Genomic DNA, 14,733 nt, shown 5'->3' with positions numbered 1-14,733 from the left:
TTGCATGCTGTGTAAAGAAACCTTTTGTTTGTCCTATCTACTGCCTCCCAAGTCCTTTCCATCTGACCTAACTTTTTCTTGGGAGAGACGGTGAATAGTCATACCCTATTTATCCTCCCCATGGCATACATGACTTTAGAGAATTCTGTTCTCTCTCTCACATGTATCACCTTTCTAGGCTGCAGAGTTCAAAAGATGCTCAATATTTTGATTGTCCCCACTTTCTTTCTCCATACTTTTCCAGTTCTGTTACACTCTTCCCTTTTTTTTTCCCTCTCTCCCCCCCGCCCAGTTTCCCCTTTGGGGACAGGAAAACTGCACATAGTATTCAGCATCACAACACATTCATGTAAATGCTATTAAGCATTGCTGCAACACTCCATTCAGCTATTGTAAGCCCAAGACTTTGTCCCTGAGAACTCATCACCATTTCTAAAATTAGGATTGTTTTTTATTTTCCTCTGTGTATCACTTTACACTTACCCACATTAAATGTCATCTACGGTTTTATACCCCATCACTCAGTACTGCGAAGCCCTTTTGCAACTCTTTATGATTTGTGTTTATTACTGCAAGTGCTCAGAGTGAACAAGGTGTCCAGGAGTGGGTTCTTGTATGGACATGAGAGCACAGCTGAAGGCAGGAGTAGAACTGAACGGGCAAGGGGGAAGGATGGTATACAGAAGTGCAAGCTACAGTGCAAAACGGTACTGCAAAGTATGAGAGAAAATGCAAATCAAATGCAGCTTTGCAGCAGTAGAACTAATAAATGTCGGGAAGAGAGGATCTCACAGTGTCACTTAATGGTATGAGCTTGTATGGGGCAGCTTTCCAACTACAGGTGGTATTGTTGTATGATAATGTGAAAATTTTATTTATCGTGTAAAACTGGAACTGTTCTTTCAGGGTTTAAACTTTTCTGCACTTATCTATTCAATCTGTGCTTATGCTGTGTCCCGTAAGAGATTAGCACTTAGATTTGCCATAAGTACAGTTGGTAATGGAAAAAGAAAAAATTGACAAAGATGTCTCTATTAAAATCATGCCAGTCACACATAAATCTCTTATGGATGTGCATCTCCACTGGCTATTTCCTTACCTTTGCGTATGATTCATTATAAAGCAGAACAGGAATTATATGATTGTTAAGACAGAAGTGGAAAGAAAAGAAGAACATTAGAAAAAGTCATACATTCTTATTAATATATATTATGTGCTGCAATGAAATCATTTTTACCCAAGTATAAAATTACCTAGATAATAGATTTATGAACAGTAAGAAAAGATGGAAAATATGTTGTCTCTTGAAAATGTCTGTGAGAGGAATAGGACTTGATAAAAATATTCTTTATATTGGATTGTACGAAGCATTAAAATATTTTTTAGCAACTGAAGTTTTATTTACTTTATCAGATATTTAGTATTTAATTAGATAAAATCCAATGTATCAGCACACTTTATTAGCAGAAATACAAAGTACAATCACAGTGACATACAATCCGCTGTAAATTTTACTTCACTTGTGCTTGAATGCCTGCCTCACAGACTCAGTAAACCAAAAGCAGTAGCTTCAGACACACCTTAGAAAACTTTTCCATGACCTGAGAAAAATCAGATGGTAAAGGCTCCAGGCACTTTTATTCACAATTGCAGGAACAGACTTCCATAGCTGCTTGTGCTTCAATTGCTCCTGGGTGCAGACCTTTTTTTTCCCATGCATTGAGACCCAGCACTGGGGCTTCTATATTGGTGGTTTTTTAAATGCAATATGAAATTGCAAACTCTGATAAAGCAGGACACAGGATTAAAATAAACAAGTTGGGTTTTTTTTTGTTTTTTCCTTTTTGAAAAGGGTAATTTGATCCCGTGAATTTGGCTAGTCTTTTCTTTTTTCCTTTTTCTTTTTTCCTTTTTCTTTTTTCCTTTTTCTTTTTTCCTTTTTCTTTTTTCCTTTTTCTTTTTTCCTTTTTCTTTCTTTCTTTCTACTTTTTTCTTTTTTCTTTTTCCTTTTTCCTTTTTCCTTTTTTCCTTTTTTCCTTTTTTCCTTTTTTCCTTTTTCCTTTTTCCTTTTTCTTTTTCATATTGCTTCATACTATAAACTGTCTGAATTAAAATCTTAGAATCATAGAATGGTTTGGGTTGGAAGGGACCTTTAAAGATCATCTGGTCCAACCACCCTGCCATGTGCAGGGACATCTTTTACTAGATCAGGTTTCTCAAAGCCTGGTCCAACCGGACTCTGAACACTTCCAATGATGGGGCATCCACAGCTTCTCTGGGCAACTTGTTCCAGTGTCTCACCACCCTTGTCATAAAAAAAGTCTTCCTTATGTCTAATCTCAAAGTACCCTCTTTCAACTTGGTAGAATCATAAATAATAATAAACCTTCCTTAGAGATAGATTATTCCCAGCTGTACTACCTGGAGTTTTACACTTTTCTCTGAAGTCTCTGGTACTAACCACTGTCGGTGACAAAATATTGGAACAGATATTCAGCTTTTTTGCCCAGTATGGCGTTTCCTATACTCCCAGTTTCATTTTTAGACCTTATTACCCATATTTTCAAACTTCAGAAATATGTATTTTTACTTGGGTCTCCTTTAGGATTATTTTATTTTTCTTCCCTTCTCTATTTTATCATCATTCTTCTTTCAGCATTGCAGACTTCAATGCATTTTGAAATTAGGTTCCTATCTTTTTCTCATTCTTCTCTTTCTTGATTCCTTTATTTTCCCTGATGATGATCTCCTTTTTTTTTTTCCCATATACTTGTCAACCACCTTCTCCCCTTGGACTCTTTACAGTTTCTCCTCTGTGGAAATACACCTCTGTCTCACTCCTCCATTACTGCACTCTTCTCTGGTATTTTTGATTCCATGCAGAGGTGGTTCTACACGTTATTCCACATTTCCTTGGAACAGAGGACAAAAGAGTGAACAAGGGGGAAAAGGGAGCCAGAGAGACGTGTTCCTTTTAAATACATACCCTGAATCTGTGGCTCTGAGCCACAGAAATGGCTCCAGAAACATGGTGAATAAGATGATAAGCATCCACACTATATGGCATCTTTCCTATGCCTTTCTTTTTTTCCCATGGATTTTTTTTTTTTTTTTAATTAATTACATTCTGTACACTGTTGTTCATGAATGCTGCTTTTAGAACGGGAGCTTTTATATGAGCTTATGACGTAGACCAAGACCAACTTGACGCTCACTGACAAACAAACAGTACTTCTGCAACATAACTGGACTACCTTTAAGAAAAATGTTTTCAGAAGGCAATGCTTAGGGATTATATTTTAGGGAACAGCATAGTTTATGGAGGAAACCAAGTGCTGCTTATCGATGAGCAAACATTCTTGTACAATTTGTGGTAGAGATTGCTTCCTGGTAGTGAATTTACTTTGAAAAAATTAAGAATTCTGGTAGTTTCATGCGTAAAAATCTCTTTACTTTGTATAGGTTAAAGGATAAAAGATGACAGAACTAGAGACAAAAATTTGTTTTTTCTCTGTCATATGAGAACATTGAAAATAAAACTTTCCCAGAGTGTGTGCCCAAATGGTCATAATATAGTTAAATTCGGTATGTATTTTCATGCAGATGGCCAGAGGCATATTCTTGATGCAAGGCCATCCTTGTGCTAAATTTAAAATCTCTCCTCTGAAAGTGTAGCTGTATTAAAACAGTTCAAAGTGTATGTTATCAAACACACTTAATATAAGCAAATATACATGTTTTTCTCCAGTCATTTTAAAAAATGGTCAAAGGATTTCAGCTGAAATTTTATAAAAATTGCAGTCAGAAATTTCCTGATGTAGAAATTTTTAGCTCAAGTCATTGAAGCTTGACACTGCATAACTAAAATAAAGTGGAAATAAATATAATAAATAGTAAATATAAGAAGTGTGAATAGAATGTGGTAGAAAGTGTGACAAACTTACAAATGTAGCAATAAGCAATTGCCCCAACTGTAGACCCTTAACACCAGAATATGGATTTATTTCTTATGTTTAAAGATACTCCTGTTTTATTGTCATGACCTTTTATTAGCAGCCTATAGCTGGTCTATTGTTATGCACATTGTGACAGAGTGTGCGTACTGCAAGGAAGTATAGATGCTCTTCAGGTGTAGAATAAAGTATTTACTATTTCCATATTTAGATACAGGACAATTTTTCAATGACATGCGTTGTAATTGCTTAATCAGAAAGGTTATATAAAATAGTTTTAGCAGTAGGGGGGTTTCTGATTAACTGATAATGGAGCAAACCCATATCACAGACTATTTTGATCATTTTGCCTTGATTACCAAATATTAGCCTGAACTTTTCCAAGAAACATATCCAAATTTCTAAGTCTAATATTTATCCACAGTGTAGAAACGCTATAAGAAATGGCAGTATTAGCCTTCCCATACTGTCTTGCCAGTTTGTTTTCATCCCTGTTTAAGATCGTTCCACTTATCAGAAAATTGACCAATACTTGAGGGTGTGGAACGCTGCCAGCATGAAAGGTGTTTAGGCTCTTGAAGTACAGTTTTGTTTTGTTGTCCCTACATCCATAGACCGTATATATTTTGACATACTGTAATCCAATAGCAGAATTAGATAGGTTAGCCTTTAATCATGATTGATGTTTTATTTATATTGTATTTTCAAACACGAAGTTCTTTAAGAGTTTAGCTATGCACTTTGAAGCATATACAAAAACACTTTCCCGTAAAATAATCTATTCCCTTTCCTATTCCAACAAAACCAGTGTTGTAAAGAAAAGTGCTACTGTATAACACTTTTTTTTTTTTTTAACTGAAACAAACTTCATCTTTATTTTGGTCATCTCTTATTAAAAGTTGGAACAAGTCTAAATTATCAGCTTCTCTAGGAGAGAAAGAAAGTAGACAAGACAGCAGGCTGTGATTCAGTTTCTTACAGTTTTAATACTGCAAAATTGTCATTAAATATGTATTTGTTTACCAGTCTAAAATTTACTTATAGCATTGTGAAAGAAATTAGAATGGCCATGAGAGTAGTTCATTAATCTTCTAAATGGACTCTTCTACTATTTGCTGCTGTCTTGATAAGCAGATAAGCTTCACCTGTTTGAAAGGGGAATGCAAGTGGAAGATATGAAATTAGAGAATTTTTTGTTATTAGAAAAAGTAGAATATTTACTATAATAATAAGACTGGTCTCGTTTATGGAAATTTTAGTATAATTTGTCGTGATTTCTTTACATTTAACTTTGTTTTGTACATATAAGAAAAGATATAATACAGTTTTCTGTTCAGTAAAAAAATGGAGTGCATTTGAATAAAAATATGCAATCTAATCTATTTCAGGGCTGGTAAAGGGAGTTGGTAAATCCTTTTGAAAATAAAGAATAAAATTATTTGTATCTACATCTATGTTTTTACTGAAAAAGCTGTCATGTAGGTTGTCTTTCTGTCCTTAAAAACAGAGATATAGTAAACTAGGGAAAGAAGGATGAGCTTACAAGACTGCATTTTTTGGCCTAATAGAATCTTATAGCATAAATTACAATCACAAGAAATACATCTACCATCAAAACCTCACCTGATAAATGTACTTAATCTTCTGTCATATAATTCTACAAGATTTTGATTTATAGATCTAAATGTTCTAGTAAACCTTGAGTGCACTGACAATGCTGGGTTTTGTTTTGCTGAACTCAAAATACATGAATTAGACACAATATATTCTGAATGACTCTATGTCCTGGTTTTGGCTGGGATAGAGTTAATTTTCTTCCTAGTAGCAGGCATAGTGCTGTGTTTTGGATTTAGTAGGAGAAGAATGTTGATAACACACTGATGTTTTAGTTGTTGCTGAGTACTGCTTATGCTAGTCAAGGACTTTTCAGCCTCCCATGCTCTGCCAGGTGCACAAGAAACTGGGAGGGGGCACAGCCAGAAGAGTTGATCCAAACTGACCCAAGGGCTATTCCATACCATATGACGTCATGCTCAGTATATTAACTGGGAGGGGGTTGGCCAGGGGGCAGCAATCGCTGCTCGGGAACTGGCTGGGTATCGGTCAGCGGGTGGTGAGCAATTGCATTGTGCATCACTTGCTTTGTATATTGTTATTGTTATTATCATGATTGTATTGTTATTATTATCATGACTATTTTACTCTATTTCAATTATTAAGCTGTTCTTATCTCAACCCAGGAGTGTTTCTCACTCTTACTCCTCCGATTCTCTCCCTCATCCCATCGGGGCAGGGGGGGTGAGCGAGCAGCAGCTGCATGGTGCTTAGTTGCTGGCTGGGGCTAAACCGCGACACTCTAAAACATATGTATCTATTTTATCTTCGTGCAAGTCAGAGTTTCTTATATACAGTGCTAAGAAGTCAATCTAAAGCAGGCTTTTCAATAAAGAAAATGAAAACATGCTTCATTTGAGGTAAAAATAACTGAATACCAAGAGGAAGGGCTCTCAAAGGAGAATATGCAAAGGCTTGTTGATCTTAATAACAGGAGCAAAAGAAATGACGAAGTATTTTTCTGAATACTTACATCAGGTTTTTCATTGTTTCATTATTCATCATCCCTGTGTAGAAAGTAGCAGGAAAATAGCTGCATCCACATTTTCCAAAGGGACCCAACAGGAATTCAGTACTTTGTTCACACTTGTCTGGAAATTAAAGGACTCTACATTTCTTCATATACATTGGCATAAATAGAGCAGTTGATCCCAGGTCAGCATGTCAGTGTGCTAACTAATCTGCAGGTATAGAAGGAACGTAGATCAGATCACTTCCACTCACAGACTCTTGGAATCTGGAAGCTGAATCTGGTCTGAGCCCTTCTGGTTGTTGGAGCTCTTTAGAGAATATGCCATTTAGCCCAGAGCAGGTTCTCAAAAAGGTTTCCAAACATTTTCAGATTCTGTGTGCAAAAAACTTCAGAAATGCCTGTAACTTTTTCTTCAAAATGTGTTGATTTCTCTCTTACTATTCTTCTGTTCCCCACCGCGTGCAGGCTGCCAGGTTGGACACCCTTACGCACCTCTGGTACTGCACCAGGAACTGCCGGCTCGCGTGCCAGCAGGTTTCTGGGAATGGCCAGTACTGTGGTGCCCCTTCTCCCTTTGTGACTTTAAGAATCGTTAAGTGGACTCGAAGAGCCACTAAGTAGACTTCTAGGTGTAATTTGAAACAAGTACCAAGGGTAGGATTTGTACTTTTGCTGGCAAGTTTGACAGTCATCTACGTCTGCGTTTCACTCTTCGCTTCTAGTTCCTGCAAACCCAGTCATTTTCAAGTTGCAAGCACACTGTGCTGTGTCTGTCTCAGAAAACAGTTTATACAAGTGGATGAACTGTGTTCATATCTGATTCCTGAGTGTGACTAATGAATTCTAATTCAGTGTCTTTTTTTTTAGTTTAGCTTCTTGTTTTGTTACAGAATAATAATTACTCATGCAAGTTAAACAAAACTGCACATACTTATTTGAAATGGTACTGCTGGTGTCCTGATTGTATTTAACAGTATGCAATAAATCTGGTAAAACAGAAGTGCAGTCTTTATGTATTTAAGAAGAAAAAAGTGTAATCTCTGCCTGCTGTCATGACAAACTAAGCAATTTACTAGCATTTATATCCAGTTTTATTTTTCTGTAGAATCTGATAATGAACTTCAAGATGCAGGTCCCATCACCCATTTAAAATGTGTCTATGAGTTAATTACCTGGTAATACAGCTCTCCTACTGCAAAATATCTAAAGATTGTGAGAGCTGGAATTTTTATTTTCTTCAAATATCTCATCTGTCATCATGAACAATAAGCTTTTACCTTTATATTTAGCTAACTTAAGGCAAGCTACATTTTTGTCTTGGCTCTTCTTCATGATGGGAGTGCCCTGTCTGCACATTCTAGTACTCTGCAGGACAGAGATTTTAACCATGAATCAGAAATCGTATAGTAGGTGTAAGACATGAAATAAAATCAATACATTTTTCTGAGGCATGTCACTGGTTAAGTGACAAAAAATATTCTGATAGTCACTGAAAAAGAAAAGTCAAAGGTACATTTGAACCTGTCAGTTCAACACATTCCTGTTATCCCTTTAGGGGATATCATACAACTTGACACCAACATTTAAGCTTTGAAAATTATGAGCTCATCTATTTCAAATGGGATGTCACATGTTCCCAAGCCTTTGCCATTACTTATAATGGAAGACAGGATGATCACTTTTGTCACATATTGATAGTGAATAAGATCTTTCTTTTTTCTTTTCTTTTTTTCTTGTTTCAGAATGAAGAACAAATTTTGGTATTTTGAATTTGGCACTTCGGAAACTTTCTCAGCCACCTGTAAGAAGCTGCATGAATCTGTAGAAATAGAAGTAAGAAACTAATTGTTGCCTTTCTCCTTTAAATGTCACTAGTTTGGCTGAAATGCAGGGAGCAAGGGTGCAGAGTGCCTGAATCCAACAAGGCAAAGCAGTGCACATCCTTTCGACCCTATATTCCAAAATATTATTTTTATCATGTCTATTTGTAGTGTAGCCCTGCACACTGGAACAAAGTTCAGTTTGATGATTAGTGAAGTCTTAATACAGTAGATGAGGTCAAGAGGTGAAATATAACATTAGAAATCAATAGGGACTGTGGCTAGGTCAGATGGAAAAATGAAAGACTGTCGGAGGGAGTGAGAGCTGCTGCAGGATTAAAATAAAAAAAAAATCTTATTATTTCTAGGTCCCAAGTTTTTATAACCTTTAAAACTCAATTCCCTAAAATTGTACTTACTTTCCTGAATAAAGGTTAAAGAATATATATTTTTTGGAATTGGAATCATTCCCCTTCATTAAAGAGCTTTTCTCTCTGCACAAGGGGTCATCTTTCCATTATACATTGAACATTAACTGAAAAGACACAGGATAGTTGCAGACAAAATAGGAATTTAAAATAATGTGCCACTGCTACTTTGACGGCTGATAGAATAAGTGGCTACATTACGTAAACTGTTTGGGGGGGCTGATATTTATAAATAAGTAAATGAAAAATGTGAAATGAGTGAAGGTACAAACTTGAGAATTTAAGTTAAATAATTAAATCATTTCTCAAGCGGATTGTGATGCTTTTGCTTTCCAATAGTAACGAGAAACTGCATATGTCAGTGGAGTATTTGTATAGTAGCATGAGGCACTCAGAGAGGTATGGTGAGAGCTATGAGAGTCTGGTCAAAGCCTCCTGATAGACAAAGGCTGAAATGATCTGAAGGGACCATGGATCTGGTAGTAGAACAGTAACAAAGAATACTGAGATAAGACCTGTGGTGCCAGACTTGCCTGTTAGATTAAAAAAAAAAAACCAAAACAAAACACCAAAGAACCAAACAAAAACGCTGGGAAAAGCAAACCAAACAAAAAACACCTTGCTTCCCAAGACAGTGCTTCACACATTTGGGTTTAAGTACATGTAGCCTGAAAAAGATTTGATTAATTATTGGAAGAAATGCTTGCCTGATGTGATTTGATTTGAATATACTGCAAGTTAAATGTACCTTTTGATTAAATACAAATTGAAGAGCAGGATTTCCCAAGAAAATATTTCTATCTGGCAAAAATCTTACACAGACTGTAAGATGTGATGATCTTAAACCATCTAATTGTAACCATTGAAAGGGTGCTGAAATGTTAATATCCTAAAGCAAACAAATATGCATACAAGTTTGTGATGCTGCCGATACCAGTTGTATAATTATTACCAATTCATATCAATAACACTATTATTAGCAATGAAGTATTACATTGCTAGTATATGAAACATGGCTGTTAATATTCACTTCATATATCCTGGTCATTATCATTAGTCCTACAATTAGGAACAAAAATCATAGAAGAAATAGTTTCCAAAGTGTTTACACAAGAAGTCTTAGGAGGTAGTTATTTATAGATTTATTTACAATGAGAAAATTACATTTAAATGAACAATGCTTGCCAATATGCTTGTATCTAATGTTTCTTGTTTGTATGTTATAAACACTTGGGACTAGCACTGTTTTCATCTGATTTTAACCTGCTGCCCCTTGCTTGGGGATGTTGCTGTAAATGAGAGCTTGCTGTATGATAACACATTTCACTCCGAATAAAATGCACAAAGAATGAGTTTGCTCTACAGCCAAATTTTGAATGAACAAAGCCCATGCAGATTAAGGATCTGTATCTCTGAGCTGGGAGATAGCGATCAAACATTCTGCGGGCAAACCCTGTATTTGATTTCTAACCTGGTTAAGCTTGGATTTCCTGATATACATTCATGTCTCTTACATTCTGTATATTTTCTTCTGTGTGAGATGCAGAACAAAGTTTGGACACTAAATTCTTATATTACCCAGAATAAGATGTGTTTTTATTTCCAAATTGGGATCGAAGAAGTTGAGGAGAGAAACATAGGTTCTAAAGCAGGGGGGTGGGGCGCAAAATTAAGTATTTATTTTTAATAATAATGGGTCAGTAAATGAGGCTTAAGACTTTACAGTTTAGAGCACTTACACTTTATTTCCACTTCAGGAAAAAAAGAAAGGTGCGTGAAGGGTATTTAATGAGAGCAGGCATAGATCCAGTGTAAGTGGAGATGGCATGGCCCATACCTGCAGCGCTGTAAAAGTATTGTGGGACCAGAGGAAGCCTACTATACCACCTGGTATTAATGGGTGGGGGAAAGGAGTTTAAACGATCATGTCGTCTTACATGATATTGCACTTGGTTACACAGCAAAGCCTTAGTCCCAGCTGTTTTCAGGCATGGGTATGTTCTCAGCTTCGAGATGATCTGAAAAGTTTTGTTCTAATGAATAAAGTGTAAAAGATAATGCCTGAAAAGGGACTGAGGGCAGGAAATAAGACAAAAAAGAAATAGAAGTACTAGTGTTTATCTCTAATCTAGGTAGGCATGCTCCGCATTTTAAAAGCATGCTTTTATTTTGAGCAGCATCTTTGTATTATTTGAAATTAAAAAAGGGGGGGGCGAAAGATAAGGAACAGAACACATCTGTGTTTTGTTGTAGTGTATGAATGTGTTAGGACAACGCAGAGCTGCCTGTAGCGCAAACTTCTTGTCTGTGTATGAACAAAAGAAATCCTCCTTTACTAATTCAGAAAGTTCCTCGTCACTGTGGGATTCTGAGGCCTAGTCAAATAATTGTCTTAGTGTACTACCTGCTGTGTTCAATATTGAGTGAAAATGGAAGCCAGACCCTGCGCCATCCTATTTCACAATTCTTCTTTTATTTAAATAATTCCAGTCAGTTTGGGGGACGCCAGACCTTTATAAATTAACAGCAGGGAAATACCAAAGGTGTCAGATTGCATATTTATCATCTTTCTCGTGTAATACTTAAATATGTATTAAGAAGTGACTGACATAAATTAGGCAGATTTCAGAAGCCACAGGCCGTGGCTTGTAGAGGACCCCCTTCTGCTTGACATTTCATCCTTGTCAAAGATCAAATTATTTTAATTTAGGCTGCAAATTATAAGGAATGAAGACTTCTTTGTGGGAATTCCCTGTGGTAATCTGACTTTTGTTGTTACTGCTGCTTGTCAGTGTGCAAAAGATATAATATGCATGCAAATAAGGTTAAAAAATATGTACTATCTAATTATCCAGCCAGTACATTCCACTTGAAGACAGTGGGAGGCCTGACACACAGTATGTGTTTGATTCATTGAGGCCTGCAGGGTATTTACACAAGATTACTTTTAATTATGAAATTAATATCTGTTTATCTAGAATGTATAGCAGTAAGTGAGCATACACATGAGCAGAATTTTTAGTAAAATAAATCATCTTAATATTTAATACATATAAAATATAGGGGGGAACCACGTATTTGCTTCCAAAATAACAATGAAGACCCGTGCCTTTCTTCTTGTGAGAAAGGGTGATTAAAAAGTTACACTTTCAATTACAGTAGTTGCCACAACTGCCAACTCACTTCCAGATATGTCTTTTGACTTTAAAGGTTTCCCTGTGTGAATATAATCCACAGGTTTAAAATTTAATTCTTGAAGAGCAAATATGAAATGGAAACCTTAATGTTGAAGTTGTTCTCTCTCCAGATTTACACTCCTCTTAGATGAATTAAGAAGTTGCAGAGTATGCATTATAATACAGTTCTGTTTTGTGATTTCAGAAAGTTTCAGGGTAAACAAATAATTATGCACAGTTATTTTTGAGTTGTACTTTCCTTTTCTTCTTGAAAGCTGTGATAAAGGTTTAGGCACAGAGGAAAAACTGCCAGTGACCCACAGAGCAGCAAGCTGCAAGATGTCAGTGGACTATTACTGAAGCATGGTTAATTATTTTTCCAGTTTTCTTCCTGATTACTGTATATTGGAATTACAAAGTAAGACCCTTAATCAGTTTTAAATGCATAACTGGACTCCCTGCTGGCTTGCAGAACATTGCAGGAGTAGGATCTAATGTTCTAAAATATGCTGCTATACACTATAAGGTGCAAGTGACTTGCCAGAATATCTATATACTCTAGCTATATTGTAAGGCATGAACCTAATCTACCTCTAGCCAAGGTAGAAGCATATAAATCCTGGGAACTTTGGCTGGTTCAGTGAATTAATAAGTAGAACTGGATGCTTTGCCTTCCACCTGCAGGTTCAACTGTAGTTATCTGAAGTTGAGTCTTTTTTTTTCCTTCTGCGGAGGTTCTTCAGTATTTTGCTATGTTTTATACGGGTTAGGAGCTTCCCCTGATGCTAAAACAATGTGGGTGGGTAGGAGGACTTGGCCTGAGTAAATCAAAGTCTATGAAGGCTAGGTGTATCCTATCAAGCTAGGTACATCTCATCCAATGTTTGTCAGGTGAACTGTGTTTGCAAATGTTGTAGGCTTTTGACACCTGCAGTTTGTCACTGAACAGGCTGATAACTTAAGGTCCCTGAACCATTCTACTGGAAGTGTAAATTATGGTCCCTTTTTAAGATATAACTTGAAGCCAAATTTAGCAAAGGAATGTACACCTATAAAATGCCTCAATGTCCAGTCCTGCTGTAGGAAGCAGGAGAAATACACACTAGTGACACAAGGTGCCCTACAGTAATGATTCCATCACTGAAGGGGCTGTTCCACAGAGTAAGATTTCTTCTGTGTGTCCAGTAAGACTTGGAAGGCTTTTAGAGCACTGATACCTCTTCTTTAGCTCCATATCCCGTGTTTTCCTTCGGCAATGCTGCATATTTCAGACAACTGACTGATGGAAGTTCTGGGCTAAGCAGTGCTGTAGCTGCACCTACATTTTGCTGTACCCAGTTTTACTGATCTTACCTCTCAGTAGGAGTTATTAGTCAGGCATAGCCCTACTCTAATGTGCCAGTTGTGCCTTTGGACTGAAACTAATGTCGGTGTGGCGGTCTGTGCTCTCAGAGCCCGCTTAGCCCCATTTCCATGAAGCTGTATATGCTCTGTATGCAGGGACTTTTATATTCAGTTTCATGTGGAAGGGACTCAGGTGTTACAATGACAAGTATCATCGCAGAATCGTAAGACAGACAATTTAGCTGGAACAGGCAACAAAAAAATTCCAGTTCTTGCTATAGAAATTTTTGTTGTATAAATGTTTTTCTGCTAATAGCTGTAGTGAAGCTACAAATATATTTCACTTGGGTCAATGAGTAGGTATCAGATAACAAGACTCTACCAAATGGTCCCACACTTAAGCAATCAAGAGCTGAATAGGAATCATGTTTTGCCTTCTGAATGAGGATCTGTTCCTATCTCATATCTCCTTTCCGGATATAAGTACATGTCTTAGGTGTAAACATTGAATAAACCATTAACAGTGTTAAGAATGATGAATTGTTGAAGAAAAATATCTGATAGGTAGAACATTCTGATTTTTCTTTCTCTTTTACTGCTTTCTCTCTCTCTCTCTTCCCCCCCCCCCTTTCCTTTTTTCTCCTTGCTAATCAGTGTGATGGAATTCAGCTAGACTTAACCAATATTTCTCTGGAAGGAATTGCCATTCTGAACATCCCAAGCATGCATGGTGGATCGAATCTTTGGGGAGAGACAAAGAAAAGACGTAGCCACCGTCGGACAGAAAAGAAGAGGTCAGATAAAAGAGCCACTGTCACAGATGCCAAGGAATTGAAGTTCGTATGCCAAGGTAAGCTTACAGATTAATATAGGCTATCTGGCTCCATACAGTCAACTCAGTTGTATAATTGCCCTTGTATTGCCTCTTGTCAACAAAAAGGATAGACAGTTCTTAGCCGTTTCTTGTCTTGTGCATTTAGCTTTTCTGATGGGAAGCACTGGAGCAAAGGCATAAACAAAGATGTGCTGACAATGACAGTCTATATACTTGCAAACCTGCCTCGGATGTTACCTGTTAAGCAGACTGAGCACACCATGTGGCACTGTTTACTACTATGATATTCAGTCTAGAAGTACCTGGAGTTTTTGGAGTTGGAAAATGCTTACTGAGCATTTCTAATGCTTCTTAATGGCAGTGTACGTAAAACTTGGGGATAATCATGCCCTGTTTCTAACAAACTTTGGCCTGAGGCTGTGGAAAATTACTTCAGAGTAAGAAGAACAAGCTGTCTGTACATTCTATGTTACTGTACCGTGATGCTGTATGTAATCCTTGAATGCATACGCTGTAGCTTGCTTGCATGGGCGTGATCCGTCCTTTCAGGGCTCATATACTTTCCTGTTGATTAGGAGCATTTGCTCCAT

At 36.8% G+C, this 14,733-nt stretch overlaps 1 protein-coding gene across 6 annotated transcripts in view; it reads left to right on the top strand.

Annotated features, from left to right (window-relative positions):
* The window catches only part of DGKB (diacylglycerol kinase beta), a 331,752-nt gene that overhangs the window by 238,906 nt on the left and 78,113 nt on the right, over window positions 1-14,733 (top strand). For all 6 annotated transcript variants that reach the window (XM_075706287.1, XM_075706284.1, XM_075706289.1 and 3 more), the window contains 2 exons: window positions 8,283-8,373; window positions 13,963-14,158. In XM_075706287.1, the coding sequence (XP_075562402.1) occupies window positions 8,283-8,373; window positions 13,963-14,158 (287 nt within the window). The remainder of the gene's footprint in view (window positions 1-8,282; window positions 8,374-13,962; window positions 14,159-14,733) is intronic.

This window comes from Pelecanus crispus, chromosome 2 (assembly GCF_030463565.1).
Source record: "Pelecanus crispus isolate bPelCri1 chromosome 2, bPelCri1.pri, whole genome shotgun sequence".
NCBI classification, from domain to species: Eukaryota; Metazoa; Chordata; class Aves; order Pelecaniformes; family Pelecanidae; genus Pelecanus; species Pelecanus crispus.
This window is presented reverse-complemented; position numbering and strand designations above follow the sequence as displayed.